This window comes from Melanotaenia boesemani, chromosome 16 (assembly GCF_017639745.1).
Source record: "Melanotaenia boesemani isolate fMelBoe1 chromosome 16, fMelBoe1.pri, whole genome shotgun sequence".
NCBI classification, from domain to species: domain Eukaryota; kingdom Metazoa; phylum Chordata; class Actinopteri; order Atheriniformes; family Melanotaeniidae; genus Melanotaenia; species Melanotaenia boesemani.
In genome coordinates this window covers 9,460,165-9,483,250 of record NC_055697.1, presented here as the reverse complement: position 1 = coordinate 9,483,250, position 23,086 = coordinate 9,460,165, and the positions used below count along the sequence as shown (strand labels likewise).

Genomic DNA, 23,086 nt, shown 5'->3' with positions numbered 1-23,086 from the left:
CCTCTGTTCAGAATGTCCGGAATGCACGTTTGATTGGACAATCTGTTCATTGCTGCTCGCTATCAGCCAATGAACACGATTCTAACACAGGCGTCATAGTGTTTACCCGGAAATGAGAACTTGCTCTGAACTGTTTTCAATACAGCTTTTTGATTTTTGTCCGTTTTCAATATACTCTAGTGATAAATGCGTACATAATCCGTATGTTAACTAGAGTAGGTATGTACAGCGGACTTTTGCCAAAGGGTATAACCGAAGATGAGCTTAGTCCTGACGAGGAGGAGGAAGACGAGCAAAAAGATGATAACGACCACAAGGACAATGAAAAAGGTCCTGCTGAAATTTTCAGCTGTGCCGCTAGAAATCCCGGTTCGGTGGTTGAGGCACAGTCCTCTAACACTGCCAGTGATTGTTCGACAAGCAGTATGCCTGGTATTTCCCAGGAAATGTTGCAGGTAGGATGTTCTTAGCTATGCCAAGCATTAGGTTAGCAGCTACTACAGAAACAGCTACAGGTTAGCTCCACTGGTGCTGTCTGTAAAAGTAAATGTAAACCTCAAGCTATATTACAGTGTATTAGTATCTCCACACCTGCTTGGACTTAAGGCGACGCCTAAAAAAAATAAAATTAAAAAATAAAAATAAAAGTAAAGATACAAACTAGGCGTAAAAGTCCCGTTAGAGCATGTGTACAACATTGCATGGCTTCCAGCAAAAATAGATCAAGGTTTGTGGTTCTGTAAATGAAATATGTATTTCTTTTAAGAAATTTGAGGAACTCCGGAAGAAGAAAGATGAAATTAAGGCAATGAAGATTCCAGAGAAAAGAAAAAGAAGAAGATGCAAGAAAGGTAATAGCAATGATCAACACTGACAGTGTGTTAAAGCTTATTTTTGCACTGTTTGTGTATTTTAAAATTTCTGATTAGCGGGTATAAATTTGCATGCAAACATGTGACAAAATGTGAACTATATGTTTTACAGGAGCAGGAATTGAGAAACCTACAGAGACAAGGTACAAACTCATTGCAGTGTCCTTTCAGGAGTGTTTATACAGTGTGTTGACATTGAAAAAGCATATAAAGTGAGATACATTTTTATTACTTATTATTGAAATATACATTCTGCTAGAGCATTAACTTTAAGGGATGTTGCACCCACAGTGCACTAGTTGGTCGTGACACAAATGATGATATAGTAATACAGCATACAAATAAGAGTAGAGGTATGAGCGTGTGGATAATTTCTAGTCTTGTGATAAAGCCCTTTGACTTCCTCTTTTCTGCTGCCAGTCCAACTAATGACATCTATCAAGTTATTGGCTTTACTTTTTTCTTTGACTTGAGCTCAAATGATGTCCAAAGTTAGGTTGCAGTGTTTGACCTCATAACTAAATCCAGGATAATTTAATTAGATCCTTATTAAATGTAGTCATTCAAATATGAGTGTTTTGGAATAAACAATTTGTTGCAAATGGTGGAAAATTAACTGAAAATAGTGGCACAAATACATCAATTCTGTTAACAGGTATTTGCAAACTATTAAATAACTCCAGGCAACTCTAGTAATTGTGGTTATGAGATCATACAATAATGGTAACTGACCCACAGCAGACAGCGGAAGTATACTTGAAGAAAATACATGGGTAAAATAGATGCACATAGAGCAAAAGCTCGAATGGAACATAAAAATCTCATCTGGTGGAGCTTAAAAATGATGAACAAGTGCAACAAACAGAATGCATTTTTTCTAATTTTCACACATTAATAGCTAGTTGAATTTCACACTATCTTGACATCACTAGAATCCAGCAGCAACTATTGAAGACTGATATTTAGTAAACTAATAAATCCTGAACCCATTAATAGTTTTAGGCTGTTCTTTAATAAAAAAAACAAAACAAAAAAAAAAAACATATAACAAAAGTGCCACGGATGCACCAGGGACAAGTTCTCTACACGTGAAAAACAAAGTCCATAAGATTTTATGTGCTGGTAAAAAAAAAAAACATATGCCACCCCAGTGCATTTTGGTCCTATACCTGACACCATTTTTATAAATGTAGTCATCACAAATGGCTCTTAACTAAACAAAAACAAAGAAACTTAGCTAAATAACAAGAAAAAATGTTCTCAAACTAAATAAAAACTATCTAACAAAGTTAAATCATTACTGACAAGAGATAAATGGCTCCTATGGCATCCTTTGTCCTCTATCTTTCTACCACTCTAAGTGTTAAGCGTTTCTTTTGATTTTTCACTTTACACGTTCCTTGAAAACAAAAACATCCCAAAACCAAGTTGTGGTGTTTTCAGTTAAAGAAATATGAAAAGTTAAGCACCTGGAGATAAACTGAATCACTGAACTACAGCAGAGTTTTTGGGGCCTATGTTGTACAAGACAACTTTGTAATAGTGATAAAAATAAAATGGGTGTTACTGTGTTCAGTTCAATTAAACACAAAAAGTTTCGTTGTGTGTTAATTGCAAAAGGTGCAGCCGTTTAACTCATAGTACCAATATATATTTTATATATATATATAAATAAATTAAGTTATATTATCTTATAATATAACTAGTGACAGCAGTAATTTCCTTCACAAATGGCTGTTATCCTCAACAGGTTTTTAGACCTACAGTACATGTTTTTCTACTTGGGGGAAAAAAACTATTAAAAAAAACACACCACATCTAACTTCTGCATCGTTCCAGAAATAAAATCCAGTTCAAAGAAGGAATAGAAATACTAAATATGGTTTGCCTCACTACAATGCTGCTTTACACATTGTCAACATTAACAGACACATTTTGTTGTTGTCAGAGAGCATCAAGAAGAGCGAGAGAAGCACTGGGATGAGCTTAAGCAGTATTTTGGTGTAAATGATCGATTTCACCCGCCTGCATGCTCCAAACCCCCTCCGAAGGTAACAAAGACTTCCTTCCAACTTATCTTCTGAGGTTGAATTCTGCGTCTGTCGTAGCTGTTAGTAACACCTCTACATCCTTTGTGTCTCAGCGCCACTGTAGCGTCTCATTGTTTTATGTGATATGACATCTGGATTAGAAGAACCCTTTGTAGTAAGTCAACCTGACAGAGAGAAGAATATTAGGGATTATGCTCAGCCACGTTTAGTGATAAGATTAGGATGAATCTCCTTTCTGGTATGGTTAAGATTAAGGTGAGATGTGGGTTTTTCTCTAGAAAACGCATAATAGAAATTTAAATGTTTCTTCACAAAAGATCACGGTGTTGAATATGTAGCTGAAACATTTAAAGCGATGGTTATATAATAAATGAATACGTGCAACTACTTCAACAGAATTCATAATTAAAAAACTCAAAGCTAAACTTTTTTTTTATTGGACAACATTTCTGCACTGAAGGAGGAATGAACATTTTCTGCAAACGCTTGCAAATTGCCAAGGAAGTAAAACATTTGCAAGCTTGAAGAACATTATAACTGACCCAGTGAATGGGGACTGTTCTCATTTCAATTTGAAATCCCTTTAATGATTATTTTGGAGTATTTTGTGCTTAATTTATCTCAGAGCAGCATAAAATTGAGTTTTTGCTGATTTTGCCTCATTTTGAATTGAGCAACTATGAGGGAGCTAAAAGAAATGATTAAGCTGAATGAAACAGAACTTGTCACATCATCATAATGAGGGACTCATTCATTCCTCAAATGCAGATCCTTATAATTAATTTTATTTTAACACTGGCCAGACTTTCATACAGCCATTTGGGGGAGAACGATAAATATATCATAGCTACCATTGGCCTGATGTCATAATTCATCTACTGACAGCTGCTATTCAGTAACCCAAAGCACATTTCTAGTCATATAAAACGATGATTTGTCAGCTTGAGTTTTGTTTATGAGTTACAGGAAAGATAATTCCCTAATTTGTTTCATTTTAAACCTTGTGTTCTGTTACTTATACAGTGACTCAGAAATACATTAAATGAAACTAATTAATAATTACAGCCTCTTTTTGGTGTATTTCCCTACCCTGATGAAATTTTGGGAAGGCTGGAGAAATGTGAAAAAATCTCTCCTATGGGCTCATCACAGCAGAACTAGCTTGCCATCAGTAACTGAGGGCTGCACCCCCCCTCTTTTTCTCCGCCTAGGCCTGGAATGGAAATGTGTAATTAAAGAAGCACATTTATGTTTGGTAATCTCCTGTAGCATTTCTAAGATTTCCTCACTAATATCCAATCAAAAAGGTTTTCATTTGTGAAGCAAAATCTACATATTTGTAGTAATGGCAATCATATTAAAAATAAGGCCCTGGGGACTTTTGAAGTTACTCTTTGATTTTTTTTTCCTCTCTCTCTCTACCCCCTATTTCAAATAATAAAGAAAAAAAAATCAGATTTTTTTTTCTTCCCCCTCTTCTGCAGTCCGGCCTAGAAAAGAGCATAGAGAGGGCCATAGCTGAAGGGGACATTGCAAAGGCGGAGGAGATGAGCGACAGACTCGCCACTCGAGAGGTACGTAGAGCTGATAAGAGATCTTTGGGGTGCTCCCTCTGTGACAAATCAGGCTAATGGATCCGTGGCCATTTCTGCAGCAAAGACATAGAGGAACAAAAACACATGCAGACATCCACCATTCAGTCCTGCAGCCCTTTTCCATTGAGTTAATGGAAAGCCCTCCCCTTAGTTTTGAAGTGCTGCAGTGTCTAAAGGACTTTTGGCTCTGCCTTTTAATGAAGGGTACATTGCTTTCAAGCCAACTGTTAAATCATTCTCCAGGTAAGAGTTTCATACCTTTGAAGTGTACATGTCCCTAAATGCACTGCCTGAAGTTTTGTAACTAACCGCCTTGGCAGGCATCAAGGATCAAGTGGTTTGAAACTAATTTAGCATAAAATGTAGCCCACACACATATGTTTAAAGACACAGTTGCGGTGTTACTTCTCCACCAAGGGAGTAGTTGCACTTTGAAAATCAAAGTTAAACTTCTTTGTTTTATGATGCATGCTGCGTACAGCATGTGACCATTTACATTTTAGAATGGCAGCAACACAAAGATGGAACGTAGTGCAGACTCAGGTTTTACTGCCAGGCTTGGATTTCAGTAGAGTTGCGAAAATGGGAGGGGCCATTCACCTTTTAATAATATCCTCTGTGTTTCTCAACATAAAAAAACAAAAATCTACAACATTCTTTCATGATATTGTAGGTGTAACTTACAGCTAGTACTTCAAAGCATTTAAGTGTATTTTCCATAACAGAGAGTAATACTACAATACCCAGTAGCTGCTACTGCTTTTGGGAGGATGGCAGTCAGAAGTGTGAATTTATTGCACTTTGTTATGCAGTTTTTAACAAGATAGGATGCTGTAGATTCTTAATTCATCCATTCGTCTCAGTCAGTATGTGCACAATGAAGTTGAGCTGCGTGATCTACGTGTTCCAGTCTGCAAGCACAGTAGGAGAGTAAATTTTTTGAATAAATATTTAGGTACCCCTTCTCAGCTCTTGTGTATAACGTTTCTTCCAGATGACCAAAACCAGCAAAAAATGTACTGTATGGAATAGCAAACTGGACAGCGTTACAGCTCTGTACAAGATATCCCTTGATGTTATTCTCTGTTATTGTCAGCTTTTTGGCTGTTTAATGGTTTCTTTTGTTATTTGGGAGTGTAAAGCTGCAACTGCGGTTGTTGCACTGTTCAGGATGCAAGCAAATTGTGATGTCAACACTACAACATAACTCTTTATGATGGCATCTCAAGACTGGACTCACTGCAGTTTTCTTTCTAAATTGTAATGAGAAAACAGCACAACATTGTAGGAATAGCTCGAGAAGAAGTTGTGCAGGAAGTGAACAGTGTAAAAGTCATTTTGTTTGGGCTTAGGCAGCAGATTAATTTCTTCTAATGTCGTATCATGTACCAATTGATACAGCTAGAAATGAAGAGACTGCAGGCTTTTGGAAGTGGTGTCCAGATGGTTCCATAATTCATTTTATGACAGAGATTTAAGTCAGTAATACTCAGAAGTCTGTATGCTGAATCTCAGCCATGAAAGTTAAACAGCTGATGTGCTCTAACCTTTTCATTGTTCCTTTGTACCTACTCCCAACATTATGACTGAGTGTTTTATTTTATTATACTGAATTTCAGTTCCAAGTTTTACCCAAGTTTTTCTTTTCTTTAGAGAAAGAAACTTTTGGTTTCTTATGAAGATTCAGCTGGGTGTTTCTAGTGATTCATTTAACACTGTGAGAAAAATGGATACAGCTTTTATTTCTAGATACAGGATCGATTGAAATAACATCTTCCTGTGTTGTTCTCTCACTGACAAGTGATGCCTCAGAAAGTACATAAAAACATCTCTGACTTTTGAAAAGTCAGACATTCAACACATGCAACCACACATAAACAATACATCGCCTTAGAGAGACCTTGTTACAGAATGTATATTTACATATTTCTTTACTTTGTTCATATTCTTAGTAAACATGTTCTTGAGAGAGTGATCTTTAAAGAAAAAGAAAGCCATTGTCCAATTCACTGAACTGGCATTTTAAACATGGTTTGTTAACTCCAATATGTAACATTGGTCTGCAGCTTCAGAGTCCTTTCATATTCCCATCTTAACTGCTACCAGACTGGTCAAATATGGGGGAGTTGAATGGAAGCTCTTGTGAGTGGCACCTGGGCTGTACTTTCAGAAAGCCTCTTACAGCACCGGTGGATTGGTTTTAGTCTGAGCTCAGGTTCTCGCCTCCCTGGCACCTGCCTCATGTCTTGCCAGAACCGTGATGAGACGTGACAGCAGTTTGGCAGCCGCGACTCATTGTCAAGCAGTAAAAACTTCATTTCAAGGAAGTAAGGAATTGACCATTTTCAAATCCCTGAAACCAAAATGATGCAGGAGTCATTTATGTTGACTTTTGTGTTAGAAGAAAGGCAGTCCCACAAACAATATATAGAAAAGTAGAAAAGGAGCTATAAGCCAACAGCTAAAAAAAAAAAAAGTTTGGAGGATTTTGCATCAGTTAGAAAGGATTAAAGTATATCTTAAACGACGCTGGTAATGTAGATTGCATTTAAAGTAATGTTTGTTTACACTGATCCTGTTCACATTTGACAGCACGGTGACAAAACAGTTAGAGGATCAATAATCTCCGTTGTGGCCAGAATCAATTTCAAGGTTATAACAGAGTGCCTCATTTGGTTTAGAATGGCTTAGATGTTTAATTTGTTTACGGTCATAACAGCAAGACATGATCATGGCAGGCTTTTCACTGGAAGAATAGCAGCAGGTTTCTTTTTTATAAAAAAATGCAAAAGCATTTTGACAGCTATGAAGAAGTAACGAGGCCTGTTTGTCCCTCTAGGCATTGTTCTGTAAAGAAAAACTGGTACATCTTGGATGACAATGTTTCAACGTATTTACATCCTCAATCAAACGCTTTCCCACTTATCTCCTCAAAGCAAAGGGAAATAAAAGAGAGACAGAAAGCTTGCTGTCAGAATGTCCCCTTTTATAAGAGAAAAATGTTTATTTCTGTTGTTTTCTGCTCTCACGAATCAATTAATGATTTTCATTTGCTCTACTTTCTTTTTTCTTTGTCTTTTATTTTTCCAAATCTCAGCATTAAAATAATTAGATTAAAAGCCGTTTTTGAAGCGTCTGCTCTTTCATCCTTCAAACTTCTTAGGCTCTCTGCTTTGATACTGCAGTTTTTACTCTTATTGCTGCTTTTAAATATTTCCCATGGTCGAAAACCTTTGTTTTAGATTAATTCATGTAGACATCTTTAGTTTTAACGCCCCCAGAGATGTTGCAAAGAAATTACATTCTCTTTAAGGTAATAAAATATTAATACTATCTGCACTGGTTTGACAACACACTGTAAACGTTGCTAATAAAGTTTTTTTCATATAAAATTGTTAGCTGATCCTCTGCAGCAGGTTTAGATTTCTTTTCAAAAGCTTTAGAGGAAACAAAACCACGTTAAAATAGAAGCTGCTTCCCTCTGAAGTAGTTACAGTTTAAAAAGTGCAAGTCCTTCAGTTAAAAAACTGGGGCCTCAGCAAGTTGCATATAGGCAAATTAATTCAGTAATTTTCATAACAAGCAGTGACGGACACACACATTAAAAGCTGCTGAAAGCCTGACAGGAGGCTCCAAATCGTTCACCTGTGCAAATTTGAGATTGATTTTTTTCTTGGTAAATAAATCTGTGCAAAATATTGTGTAAACTAAAAAAATGACAAATAGGTTTGTTGTTTATTTTATGTGCAGTTTATATATTTAAAGCTTATTTATATATTTAAAGACAAGCTGCAACATTGGATTCGTCCCATCTGTAGGAAACCTTTGCTGATGAGCCCATCCACTGATTTCAACCACTGGGTCTGTTTTTAATGCAGTTCCACCTGAGGGCCCTGAAGATCACGAGTACTGGTTTAGGGTCCTTGTCTCCATGTTTTACTGCAAAATCTATTTTATGTTTTAAACACAAGATTTAGAAATTTCCACCAGTTTGCAATTTTATGCCAAGATATATGAACTAGTTGAACTAGTAAACCATTACCACTGTTCGTAAGCACTTGAATAAAGTCCACTGGGTTTTCATTTCTTGGTCGTTGAAGATGTTTCGCCTCTCATCTGAAAGTCTTCTTCAGTTCTGTTCAGGCTTCATCAGAGGCATTTTAGATGTGAGATGAAACATCTTCAAGAACCAAGAAACAAAAGTCTGGTTGACTTTATTTAACCGTTTACAGCAACCACAACCTGGATGACCTGGACATGTTTACATGACTTCAGAGATGATGTAACTTTACAAACGTCTTGTAGTTCTTGTTAAAAGTAGATCACCATTGTTTTTGTTAAATGATTATTGTACTTAAAAAAATTCAAGACAATTGAATGAAATGATGCAATCAGTGTTTTTTTTTTTTTTTTTTTTTTTTTGGTTAAAGAAATGTCCCTCAGAAACAGTCTATAATCACAACTGTACAAAAACACTACCTAATAAATAAATCTGCCATCAATGCCATGGCTTAATCAGCTTCATGGTGGTATTATGTGTATCCTTATGCCTCATTTATGTGTAATGTTAAAGACGCATACATTTAGAGCCACATGGATGTTTTTTTTTTAATTTATTGGAATTATTGTCAAAGTATTGCAGTTATTGCCTATTGTAACATAATAGATTCAACACCAAGCATTTCTGTTATTAAGCAGAGTGACAGAGTTGAAATTGTTAGCAGATATTCTGTGATGTACAGTACGAGTACATTTCCCGACAATGTTGCGTCGCACCACGGTAGAGCTTAGGGTTCCCCCTCATCACAACTACTATAGTGCCATTACCATTTCAAAACATAAACTCCTAATAGACATCTTAATTTAAAAAAATCTGGCAATATAAAGGACAAAGAAAGGTTTCACACGTAGTCGCTGTTAAATTGCTACAGTGTCATGATTTATACAGTAGTAGTTGGATGACTGAACATTCATTCAGATGAATACATGGATATCTGGAGGATGTGAATGACAACCAGCTGACATCATAGATATGTCAAAACTTTGCTTTCCCTGTGATAACCTGAGCTTGTTCAGGTCCTTATAGCCTTTTCGCTGATTCCACCAACATCAGGGTTAAGTTTAAATACTGTTATGTTTGTCTTGGCTGGTTAGTCTGAAGTCCTTCTGGTTCTACGAAATGTCTGTGAAACTACTGTATTATACTGGTAGCTTTATTCATGACCAGTGGCTGGACCTTCACGGTTGGACCTTTCTGTAGACTGATTTGTCCAAGATTAACCCGATTAATGAAACTATTTAAAAATGGGTCCCTCCTAATAGACTATGCAACAATTAACCACATGAATATGTAATAACTGAAGCTATTTCCGTGGCTTTTGAACATGCGGATGGTTATATTATCCCTCATTATGTTGAAGCTCATATTTCAATAGAAGCAGCAGCTGAAAGGAAAAGCCCCACTGTCCTTGAAATCTACCCTTTGGAAAGCCTCGCTTAAATGCTGTGAAACAAAGGTGGTGCAGCATTTTGTCAGAGGAGACATGGTGGCTTAGTTGAAACAAAGAGCTGAACTAAGAGGGTTTCATGATATTTATGTTATTTAACACCTTTTTTCTTCTCACCACCTTCTCCCTGCCGTGTCCCGTGTTTGTAATCGAAAAATTAATGAGCAGAGCTTTTGTGGAAAGTGAGCTTTATCAGATCCTGACTTTCCCCGCCCCACATCAGAGCAGGAGTCTGACTCCATCTCCCCTGCAAGCCCCCCCGGGCCACCTTGTAGAGAGTTTAAGGAAACTCTCCTCTTTGTTTAATTTTTTTTTCTTCAGCATAAGCAATTTATCACTGAATGAACTTTTATTGTATCTCTGGATGACTCACATTAAATGTTCGCCCATTAATTTTGAAATGGATTTTGAAATGGGTACTAAGCTTTTATCAAATGCCTGAGAATCTCATTTGGATTATTGTATTTCATTAATTACTTGATAGACAAAGCATACTTTTCAATGTAGATTTGTGTGCTGTTTAATTAATTAGCATGTTTTCTCTTTTAATTAAAGCCATTTTTATATTAAAGCCCACAGCAAAACACATATATAATTTGTTTGTAATTAGGCCTTAATTGGTGGTAGTGGAAGCTTAGCACCCTCAGTTTCCTTTTTCATGATTGCCATTTTATTGCCAGTCACTCATTAATTAAACTGTTTTTTCTAATTAGCTTATAAAACTGTTGATGGCATATTATTGTAAGTGTGAGTTCAAAGCTTGCTAATAAGCCTACCCTACTCAGAAGAGGCAAGATAATGGCATGTGCATAAAGCAGGCGAACTTTCAGAGATTTTTTTTATTTATTTATTTTTTTAAATTGTGTACGAGTGTGTGTGTGTGTCTAGTCCCTGAAGATGACATGACATGTGTATCTAGCATCAGATTACTAGAATAGAAAGATGAGCCATGCCTACTCTTCCCTGGAGTGGCTTTCTTTTTTACTCACCGTGTGATTCTGTTTGTCAAAGTAGAGGCGAGACTACTAAAAGCTCTTATGAAGCCCCACACACAGAAAACTGATAAACTTTTGGGGACTAAGTAGCATGAAGATGCCTGTTGCATTACTTGGATTTATGGTTCTTATGTAGCTGTGAATTTTTAAACAGATTAAAACTTATTCTCTTTCGTTGGATTACTGAATTAAATCATTAACTGGGGTGTTGCTGTTTTCGTAACGTGATATTACAAAGGTCGTTATGTAGGTAATGAATGAGCTTTAAAGTTCTTCCATTACTCAGTTACTTGCCTGGCAAGTATAGGAATCTAACTATATAAATTAGCTCAAGTTGGGCAAATTAATGCAGATTTGATGGACTTTGTTAGATCATTTCTACTTTGTGCAACAATTCAGAAGGAACTTTTCGTTTCTGCTATTTCTAATTAAGAGCTGTAGTTGCTAGCAGCGGGTTTGTAGTGCTAGCAAACTTTACATGTTAAAGGTTTACAAAAAAGTAGAACACTTACAAAATATAATCTGTTGGTACGTCAAGCTACTTCACTATAATAAAGTCAATAAATGCTTTGCTGATTTATAAGCTGTCATTTCATTAACTTAAACACACAGACGTCAAACGTATATTCAAAATAATTGCACGAGTGTCCTAAATCGTATTCTCTTCTCTTAAACATCAATTTAAGCATCAATTTTGAAAACATTGCTATAAAACAACAATAATGCTGATTTTCATTCTTTCTTATTTGTGTCAAATATTTTGATTTATTCTCATTTTATAACCTCTGAGATTTTGAAACTTGAAATTTTAATGTTTAATTTAACAACCTGCTTGTTGACTGGAAAAGAAAAACCAGTTAAACAAGCCCAAAGATTTGAGTGTTTTCTCCTGGTTATTGTTTAAGAACTCTGATCCATTACTCTACTTTAGCGATTCCAAATGGACTAACTGAGCAAACTTTGTACTCCTTCCTTTTTGAATACGATACGGGTGGTATTGATTGACCCTTTGGTCTTTTGACCCTCCCAGTGATCCTGCAACACTGAGGCTTTGCAGCCAGAGACGCATTTTGCCTCTTCCCTCTGCCTTTTTTACCAAGAAATTATGCTAAAATAACACACAAGCTGCCTAATCTGATATTCATTCCTTTCTTATATAGCCCTGCTTTCCAAAGTTGACTAAGGCCACATTATTTAGGCATTAAGGTAGTGTGATAAAGGAATTAGGCTGGTCATTAATCGTTTACACGTCAAATGCAGCAGAGCAGCTCGGGGAGGTGATTTAGTGAGGCAAAGCCATATAGCCCTTGTTAATCCACCTCTCACACGTTTTAATTGGAAGTGGCTTCCTGGATAGGAAATTTATGAATGGGTTTAAGGCCATTTCTTCCTTAAAGCCATCATTTATTTCATATTGTTAATAGGAGCTTTAACACTTTATCCACATGGAGACGCGTTTTTCTCATCTTTCATTCAGCTATTGTCTTTCTGCACGTTAATTGCCACACTGTTTTTGTGATCCCCCATGCTACTCATTTATCAAACGCCTCAGTAATGATGCAATAAGACAGACACACAAAAGGAAAAAGTGTAAAAATGTTTCTCAAATGGACTTGGTCTGTCTTATGCACAGCACTGCTATCTTTCTTCCTTCTTGTCGTGGCGTCATGTTTAGGTCTCCACTTGAATCTCCTTGACGACCCAAACATGAATGAACAGAAAACGGTACTATTGACTTAACCCCCCCCCCATCCCCCCCCCCCACACACACACACACACACTGGCCCTAAGCTGCTGCTGCAGTGCCAGCATTGTGCAGGATGATTTTTTTTTTTTTTTTTTTGCCTTCAAATCTTTCAAAGGTCAGAGAATTAATCCTCTGAATAAACCTTGTTTTTAGCAGGGCCACACAAGAGAGAGGAATACTGCACAGAACCATACCCATGATGGACACTTAATTGTACATTAATTTGTGGTGGAGTGGGAAGAAATGCTTTTTAGGTGCCACATAAACAAAGAATGCAGAAGGTTTCCTGTCTCTTCCCTTTATTCCTGCTTTGTACTCCCATTCTTATTTTTAACCAGCCTCTGATGTGAACGGATTTGGCACTAAGACGCAGGCAAGGGGAAGAGGGAGGAAAAAAAAATCCTGAAAAGTGGATCAAAAAAGTAAATGAAAAATAATGTCATATTACTGAAAATATGAGAGGCTAATTTGTGCCGACTTTTTGCTAATTTTGTTCTCGCCACAGAAAGAGGAGCCGTCACCTGCTCGGCTCCACAGCGCTGACAGTGCCAGTGATCCATGAAATAAGCTGCCGCTGGCTTTGTTCAGATAAGAATGAACAAATCTGCACAATGTACTGCTCTCGGAATCTCATTTTCATACTTGCATGCAGGCTAAAAGAAATAAGCTGTTTGCAGGCTTGATTAATCAGACATTTGAGGGGTTTTTTGTCTCTTTGATCTGTTCTGTCTCCTAGGTAACTTAGTTGACATTAATGTTGAGCCTCAGTAAAGACAATTGGAGAGCAGACGAAACTGATAAAAAAAAAAGACCAAAATGAAGAGGAAAATTAAAGACCTTTAATGCATTAAATATGATAACGACTATGTTGTGAATTCAAAAAAAGAGGGAAAAGGAGGTCCATAGAGGTGGGTTTTAATTTTGCTTTAGGAATGTTTAGAAGGCATATTTTCAAGAAGACCTTTTCAGATGCATCCCAACAGGAGAGCTGGTTAATGTGGATAATCCGTGTGTAAGAAAAAAAAAGAAAAAGCTCTGTCTGTAAATCTCCAAATGAAACCATTTAGCATCATGCAGTTTCATTTGATTTCCTCCCAAAACGAGCCCGTTTTTCTTCTTCTTCTTCTTGCAGATGCAAAGAGCAGAAGCTGTTTGAGGATTTGTCAACAAATTTAATAAGCGCATGCTTAATAATCTCATCGTGCATCGGAGGTGCTCAGAAGCATTTGGCACCTACACTGCTCCAACAAGGAGCAGGGAACACCCAGAAGGGTTTTATCTGCTTGGAAATCTACTGCAAATGTTTGAGCAATCATCCGTTATAACTCCTTTTTTTTAAGAGGAGAAAACATGATTTGAGGAATTTAAAATGTTTAAAATGGCAAAGAACTGGGGAACTGTCATAGCATGTACGCTTCAGGTTATTCAGACGCTTTCACAAATCTTCCAGTGACTGTATAGATGAATGCCTTGAGGGCCCAGCCGTAGCCCAGCACTTGCAGCCAGCCGAAGCCCTTATCTTAAATCCAAGCAAAGTACCATTAATCTTTTTGAAAGACCTTTATGGCTTTTAATGTATCCCAAATTAGAACATTTTACACCCTTGGTTCCTGAAATATGGTGATAAAAAGCCTTTAGAGTTTAATTTTTCCTGCCTGCTCGCTCTGACCTGCTTAATCCCAGCATGCATTAGGAGATATTTTAGTTTCAGTCTTTCTAATAAAGTTTATCCCACTTAATTATAATTGAAACATTTTTTTCCAGCAGGTCTTTTTCTTTTCTTTTCTTTTTTCAAGTGGCGCAGTGGTGGCACATTTCTTCATTACCTTAAGACTTTCTCTCCCCCCTGATTGTTCTCTGTATATTACAGAGAATTACCCAAAGGTTTGGTGAAATTGTTCCAAGTTGTTTATCAAAGTTTGCCTTTGCTTGAATAATAAACCTATCTCAGGAGTGAAAGAAGCGGCAGGATTTTTTCCTTTGTTTCCAGAGCTTCTGTGTGACTGGGGTTATTGGGATTATTCTGCTTCACAATACGCACATGTCTTCTCTGGGATTTGAATGTTTGCCTCTTGCAGTCACGGTCATTCTCTTCACTTCTGATTTCAGGGACTTCCTGCATCACTCCAAACAGAAAAGTGTCTCTTACACTGTCTCTTAAACTATTGAAGACTGGGGGGGAAATATGTAGGACCGTAAGAGATCGACCTAAAACAACTTTTGGCTTTTAATTTTTATACTAAACACTTGGAAAATACCACTTCTCAACCAATATTTATAACTTGCAATACTGTAGGCCATACTGTATCTTTCATGAATGGTTTCTAAAAGCAAGACATGACATATTTATGCTTTATTGGTGCACACGTTCCCACGGATTACACAAGAACAAGTTCCTCTATACACTGTCCCTGCATCCTGGGCTTGGGCGCCACCCAAGACAAGTTTGATTTGGAGCTGTTTTTTAATGTTCTTTTAAAATATTTTTTCTTTCTCTAAACATCAGCAAAAATAATTTCCCCCTGCTGAGTAGAATTTAAATATTCACCACTTTTCCTTAAAAGCTTAATTAAAGAACAAACCAGTTATTAAAGTTTTTGATAATAATGTAAAAAAACATTCGTTTTAGCTCAAATGCCAATTCAGATACCAATGTTCAGGTTTATGGCACTTTAGGAAGTTTGGACTTTTATGGGGCAGTTGTGAAAAGGTGTGACAAGTGGTGAGTACTTCAATGTGTTGGTGTGTTCTTGTACAAGACACTGAACTTCACATTAGTCCTGATGTGCTCCTTGTGTGTGACTGTAAAAGAAAGTGCTGCATAAATAGTACAAACATGTAAAAAGACACATTGTAGTTCATATATGTCTGTAAATGGGTGAATGGGAAGCACATTGTAAGGGCTTCGTGGGATTTGTACGAAGTTTAAAAAAGGCACTTTACATAGTAAGTGTAAACCATTTCCATTTATCCAACATGCAGTGTAATGAAGAAGGTCCAGCATGATTTAGAAATATGACGATCCCAAACACAAGAAGAAACTCTTCTTCTACAGCCCTTTTAGGTTCCCGAATAACTCTAGCATGATGCAAAGGACAGTTGCAACAAAATTTGGCTTTGTTCATGTTTTCCCACTTGGAATATTTCCTCATTTTCATTGTTTTGTACACCTACAAACATTTATAAGGTTTACTATCAGCTTGTGCTATACACAAGTAAGACAAGTCAATAGTTAAACTGAGTTTACCTTCTAATTGTGTTTTTGTGTATATATGTGTGCACACTCTAGGGTTGTACTAATCAACATATGTTGTCGCCAATACTGACCCGAGTCATTTAGTATTGAGTATCAGCCGAGTCTTAGTCCGATTCCTGCATTTTCCAACAGCCCAAGTACAAACCATATGTACATTTTATTAAACAAATATAACCATGTAATAATTTGTATCATTAGAAGAATGAATTTACAGTTGTTTTTAAACACAACTACAGAAAATTACAGTCAACAATGTCCTTTAACGCATCATGTATCATCCTGGAAAATGCTGCTGTCTCTGTCTGAAACTATCCCTCCATCTCTCACTGATTTGGTGATAACAGTGAGACACAACTGTTTAATTAAAGATGAATAGCTTTGGTTATGTGTCTTTGCATTGACATGCTAATTAGCCACGTGCTAATTGTACATTGAATGAGTTCTTTAAGCCTACTAAAGGCAACAGAAATGGGCGTGGAGCTTTACTCAGTAAACCCCGCATCGATCAACAAAAAAAATGCCTTGATCAGAAGCCTGATCCTCTACTTGAGACTGGAATGGGACACCCTGTGTTTATATGGGTATATATGATGTATGTTTTTGAAGTATCTTGCACCTAAACTGCTAACCCTAATGCCACATGTTGTCATGTAAGAGTTACTATACTGTGGGATAGTGCAGCATTCGTATACTGTTTTTACTGTGCACTGAGGAGGCAATGCAGACAAGATTTTTTTCAACGATTGATGTTCATTCTCTAATGGTCTTTTACTCTGTCTGTCTCCAAAAAAGATGGCTGTGAAAATTGCTCAAGCTGCCGATTGCCGTGACTTTGTGCAGCACAAACAGGAAGAGGAAGCTCTGAGAGCAGCACAGAAGAGGAAGAGGCAAATAGCTTGGGGGTATGACGTCCATCTCTCTCCTCATATTTGTTCATCATCATAACCGCCATGTGCAACGTTCTGGGTTCAAGCACAGTTTAGATGGAGCTACATTTGCAAGAATTAGCTGCACTTTGAATCGTAGCTAATGCAGAGGTTTAAGCTGACAGCTAAAATACATTTAAAGAGGTTTTAGTGGTTTAATGTTTATTTTGTGTCTGTGTGTGTTTGTGTTGCAGGTTTGAGGCGAAGAAACGATGGGAAACCAAAAGCAACATGGGTTTCATGTGACAAACATGGAGAAGGAGAAAACTTTTTTTTTTAATTTATTAAAAAAAATGTTATTTTCCAACAGAGGACTGATTCTGTTTCCTTTTTATTATTTTTGTATATTTTGAAGGCTTTCCACCAGAAGCATGTGAGGGGGAAAAAGTCAGGCTGTTGGCTGAGAAAAACCCAATCCAGAGTAAAAGAGGGAGAAAAAAAATGATGGAGCATTCAAATTAATTCCTAAGGCGCCCATTGGTGTCTGCATTGTGTTATTTTTCATTACATTGCAGTGATTTGAGCGCGCTGGCCCTTTTTTCCCTTCAAATTAAATCTGGTGTACATTACTGGATGATGCGTTTATTTATTGCTGTAAAGTGGGTTAATCATGAAGGCGCTCCTTTCTTCTTCAGAGGAAGAGAAAGAAAAGATTAGGGCTCTAATGCAATGTACAGGATAATGTGCGATAGGATTTGGGAACAGAAAATGAAATTTGGCTGCTGTAAACTGTTGTGAGCGGTCGTAAACTGGAAGTTTGAAACAGAGGCTTTGCTGTTGGCCCTCACCCATGCTGGAAGACATGCTATTGTTTCTCAGGCTGAACAAGAGGCACGCGCTGTTTCTTCAAGCCTACACTCGCCGCTCATTGTGTGCTGAGCTTTCTTCAGCATCTGTAAACGTGCCTAAAAACCAGAGATTCCAGTTGCTTTTGCTTTGATCTTTTTAGATCTGCAGCGTCTGCCTCTGCAGCCACCCCACGCCTCCGAAATGCTCATTCACATTCCAGGAAGTCTTAATTGCAATGCGCATGCAAAAAAAAAAAACGTCAGAAAGATAATTACTTTTATTCGTAATGCTTGCTATTTTTTCTCTCCCAAACTATAGAAAATGATTGCTTTGCTTCAAGGTAATGAGAATTAAAATTAATCCAACTAAGTTGTTTGCATTGCACATATTTTAGTAGTTTGTCCTCTGGTGAGGCGGCCTATTCTCATAGCTTTGCTGTGCAGGCTGAACCAGTATAAGAAAAAATATTAACACAACATCAGCTAGAAAAGTTTGCAGGTAATTTTTATTAAAAAAAAAAAACACCTGAGCTGAATAAACCTAGATGAGAGTTGAACATGCACTGAATTAAAAGGAAAAAAAAAGCTTTGTATCATAAGTCTGGAAAGCTGCTAGTTGGTGAGAATTGCTGCTAATTAAACTATTAATTATCTCTGTAATGAGACGCAAGTTAAATTTGTGTTAAGCACATCAAAGTACAACATGGGATTTCTTCACTTTGATGACTGCTATGAAAAAAGTAGATTTTGACTGAGGAAACGGCAGAGATGCTTCATTACAGGCACAAAAGAAGACAAAAACTTCGAAAACCTTGGAAAGTTTCATGGAATTTCATAGGAAGTTATATACAGAGAATTTCTGAGTGGAGGCGTGATATTTGCACAGTTAATAAATATTTTGCCGCTTCTGTTGGGTTTAATTAAGTTCTTTTTTAGCTGCTATTATGTTAAATTTTTCAGCTCAAAGGAAAATAATAACATCTGTGTTTGTGTTTTCCATATGTAAAACCCATGTAGCCACTTTTTAAAGCTTGAAGATGTCAGCAGACACAATCAGAGCTGATACAAGAGCAGCATAGCCGCATATCAATACCATCTTACTTTATTAATCTCTTTGAACACAGGATAATGCCTTGAGCAGAGATGATTCTGCTCTTAAGCTGGAAAATCCACTTTTCCCTCTCGTCATGTTGAGGAGCCGTTTTCAGCAGTCTGTTACTGGAGGCCAGTCTTAGCCCCCTGACCCAGGATGATTTGTTGTGAAACTCGGAGACAAATTCCTTGGGCACAAGTCGAACCACTTCTAGGAAAAGTATTTGTTGTGTTAAGCGGGGTTTAGAAAAGCAACAACAACAATCCCATTAAGCGGCTGGATAGCTGCTGTTGTATGAAAGGGAACATGTGTCGGTGGTGAGGAGACATCAGCACTATCGCTTGCTGCTATCACCGGTGAGAAGAGGATTAAGGGAGAGGAGAGCTCTCCGAGATGCTGCTGATAAAGGCCAGCGGTGTTTAAAACAGCTCACACCTAGCACCACAGCGTAGCTCAGAGGAGTTTTGCTCAGTTTGTGTATCATTATTGTCAGTGAGGCTGATGGAGTGGTCACAATGAATAACACACAAACAGATCCTGAACTCCCTGGTTGAATGTTGCATCTGAAAGCATTGTATTAGGAATATGCTGCTTAATTGTCCTCTTTTTCTTTTTAATAGTTTTTCTTTAATATGGTGTATTTTTCACCTCGTGGTGCATGTACTGTAAAAAAGAAAAAAAGTACAAGCTGTTGCTGTTTTACATTGAAATAAGCTCCTTTGTGGGAATAATTTTAGATACTAGGTATTTTTGTCTCCTTCTTCCCATAGTGGGATACTGTGGGAGCAGCAGGCAGAGAGGATGTTGACGTATTCCTTGGCAGATTTAATGACCTGTTTAATTCTGGCACGTCTGCAGCCCCTCTCAGATGTTTAGCAGTTTTAATTAGTGTAATCATCACTCTTGAAAAAGGCCACAGGGTTGTTTAATGGGTCATGTTTGTCAAGATGCACCGAATTATAACACAAAAGACATGTCATTTATTCAGAGCTACAGTCTCCCAGTCATTATGGGTGTCACAATTGATAATTAGAAGAGGTATTGATTCATCTGAAAGCCAAAATGAACCTCTGTGGTGTGAGGAAATTAGTTTGACAGTGTTTGGATGAGTGGTGTTTACGCTGTGTTGTGGCAGTGTGGGAACATGTCAACACTTTGGTGTTATTTGAAGCAACTTGTACACACTTACAGAAGTCGGGAAACATTTGATGTGACATCTGGAGCAGCAACTGAATAATCTGAGACAAAAAGTATAAAGAAACTTAGGTTAGGGTTCCAATTTTCAGGCAGCTAAGTACAAAGTTCTTTGCAGTGCACTGAGAATTAGGTCAAGCTAACAATTATCATTAATAAAAATGCACCAGCTTTATAATTAATAACATATAATGTAGGTTACATATATTTTCTGAGTTCAAAATTGCTTGGAAAGCATCAGTTTTATCATTTAGCACAACTAGTATGACAAAAAAAATTAAATGAACTTTCAATTAATTTTCTTCTTCTGCTATCGTGAAACGGAAACATTCCCACGCACAATATGCTGAGCATGCACTCATTTTGTATTCATCTTCATTCTACAAAGCACATATTCCATTTTATCTGAATGAATTATTAACCAAGTTAATGAATATTTCATATTTCTTTATGGAACCATTTAACAGTCCCAGCAGAGGTAATGACATCTTAAGCAGGTCAAGTACCTGCAAAAAGGAGAGGAAAATACTGTTGATCAGTCAGTTTAACTTGTGCAACATAAAGATATGTTCATTTGTTTTTTAATGTGTATGAATACACCTTAACTGACCTGTTCTTATTTCCACAAAGATGGACCTGAAACCTGTTTTTTATCTTATGAATGGACATAAAGGCCTGAGGGGATTTATTCGTGTTTATTTGTGTAATTACCACTGCCTTGATTTGTCCTAGGAAGGCCTTCAGTAAGCCCGTCGTGTAGTAATTTACTGCTTGGTGGCTAAATAAAGAACGCCCACCTACTGTACAGCAGGTAATTACAGACACAGGCTTGATTAGAAGAGAGAAAAAAACTGCCACAGTTGTTATTGATCAATTAATACTAATACAATAATTACAGTGCAGCTAAACAGAAGCAGGTCAGTGAATTAAGCCTCAGATGCATTTGAACATAATCCAAAAGTGGGTGAAACATGACCTGCACTATAATCTCAGCTGTCCAAAATGTGTCTGATCTGTATATATATATTTTAAAATGCGATTAAGACTTTTGAGGTTAAAATATAATTAAAGTATATTAGGAAACAAATTTGCATTGACAAAAGTCACTATACATACATATTATTGTCATGCGACAGTTCCACCCTGTCTCTCTGGCATCTCCTGCACTTCCTGGTCTCACACCGCTGCTCCCTCTTCACCTCCAGCTGCACCTGACAGGACTGAAGCACATCTGTCCCTCATCACCTTCTTCATTGCTATAAATAAAAGCCTGGTTTCTTTACCCACCAGTCATCAGTCCGTCATCAAATCTGAGCGTTCCTGTTTCCAGAATCCCACCGTAGACGTGACAACTTTTTCTAAATAATTTGAACTCTGATACTTTGAACACTTCTCAGCTTGAGTCCTACCTTAAAACATGGCAATTATACATACTGGCTGTGAATTAAGCCATTGTTTGTGTAGTAGCAGATGCTATTGACCACATCTGCAACCAATGAATGATTAAAATGTAAAAGAGCAGCATTTTTATACTTTTAGGATAAAATACAGTTATATCATCTCCTTCCATAGTGTACAACCATGTCACTTAAAGGTGATGTTAATAACAGTTGCAGTGGCAGATATAGCCAAAAAGAATAAAGATTCCCATGTATTCCAACAAGAAATTCCTACAGATGATTCCTACAGACAGCCAACCTATGTCCCACCAATTATCTCTGACATGTGATCAAGAAGATTATTTTAACACTGTGAGTTATATCTTAACTCTGACATTGAAACAAGCTGCCATGTTGCTTCCACATCCTCATCTTTTTGTACTGTTGTCTCAGCAGTGCGGTCCTGTGTGGACTCTGGTGCTGCCATGTTGGAGGCTAGTCTGACAGTTGTTTGGGCAGACCCGATGAGCAGCAAAATAATTTGTGTCCAAACCCCAAGGAACTCCAAACTCTCCCGACTAATTCCCTCCATTCTGACAACTTAAAACCTTGTCTCTCTGCAAACAATGGTGATGCTTTGCAAAAGTGACTTTAAAACCTCTGCCGAGCTTAATTTATCATTTGTATGACAATAGAGCACTTAGCACTGCTTAAATGATTTCTGTGCTCTATCTGCTGCTTGACTGTCTTTGTGTTATAACAGCGGATGATCATTAACACCATGTGGTGATGTGGTGCTGTCTTATCTCCAGTTTGGTCCTCAGAGTTTACTTCAGATAAAAACTGCTCGGCCATGACAACAACTTTTTTTTCCCCCTGAAAGGTCACTTATTAGATTTAAGTGTACCAGAGTGAAGAATGTGGAAAGCAAAACTATAATTTCAAAAAGCTTTTTAATTTGTGCAGCAACAACAGCAGTATTAGTTGGTATTTTTTAGCAATATTCTTTATTTTATTTTAGACTGTCATTAGTATTTTTATTTACTTTTATTTTATCATTGTTTGTTTGTGTGAGATTGTATCTAGCTAGTTTGTTGCTGTTTGTTTTTTTTTTTTTATCTCCAGGGATCTCTGGTATATTTACAGTAATGTCTATTAATGTACAATGTCCATGCAAAATAAACGAATAAATAAAAATAAATAAATTGTTGAAATGATAGCATGCAGATTTTAGCAGAGAAGATAATCGATTTCCATGATTGAAGGGAATTTCACTGGAAAAAATATGCCACAACTATAAAATAATGGTGTCAAATTTCCAAGAAAATGGATGTTGAATTTATAGAGCCACGTTTGCATTTGAGAGGGGTTAAATAAATCCACTGATATCTTTTTATGTATTAAATTGATTAATTAGAATGGATGTTAAAATGTTCTTCTATAATCAAACTCAACAGATGACATTTTGTTTGTCTAAATTATTGAACATTTCAATCTTTTCCTTAAATTTAACAAAATATTTTTGCTGAAAGCATACAGTATTTCTTAAATCCCTTGAAAAACATAAATAAAACCAACAATTAATTAATATTACTAATAAATATTCTAGCTAGCATTGTCTGAGTAGTCAGAAAAAAATAAAGTATTATTATTATTTTTATTATTATTATTATTATTATTATT

The 23,086-nt window shown here is 36.9% G+C and overlaps 1 protein-coding gene across 1 annotated transcript; it reads left to right on the top strand.

The window, feature by feature from the left end:
* The first annotated feature begins 85 nt into the window (after positions 1 to 85).
* Positions 86 to 17,260, top strand: fam204a (family with sequence similarity 204 member A). The gene is made up of 7 exons (XM_042010500.1): positions 86 to 455; positions 767 to 851; positions 985 to 1,015; positions 2,821 to 2,923; positions 4,408 to 4,497; positions 16,816 to 16,925; positions 17,144 to 17,260. Exons 1-7 carry the CDS (start codon positions 204 to 206, stop codon positions 17,193 to 17,195), a joined length of 723 nt encoding a protein of 240 aa, XP_041866434.1. The 5' UTR covers positions 86 to 203; the 3' UTR covers positions 17,196 to 17,260.
* The last annotated feature ends 5,826 nt before the right edge of the window (positions 17,261 to 23,086 follow it).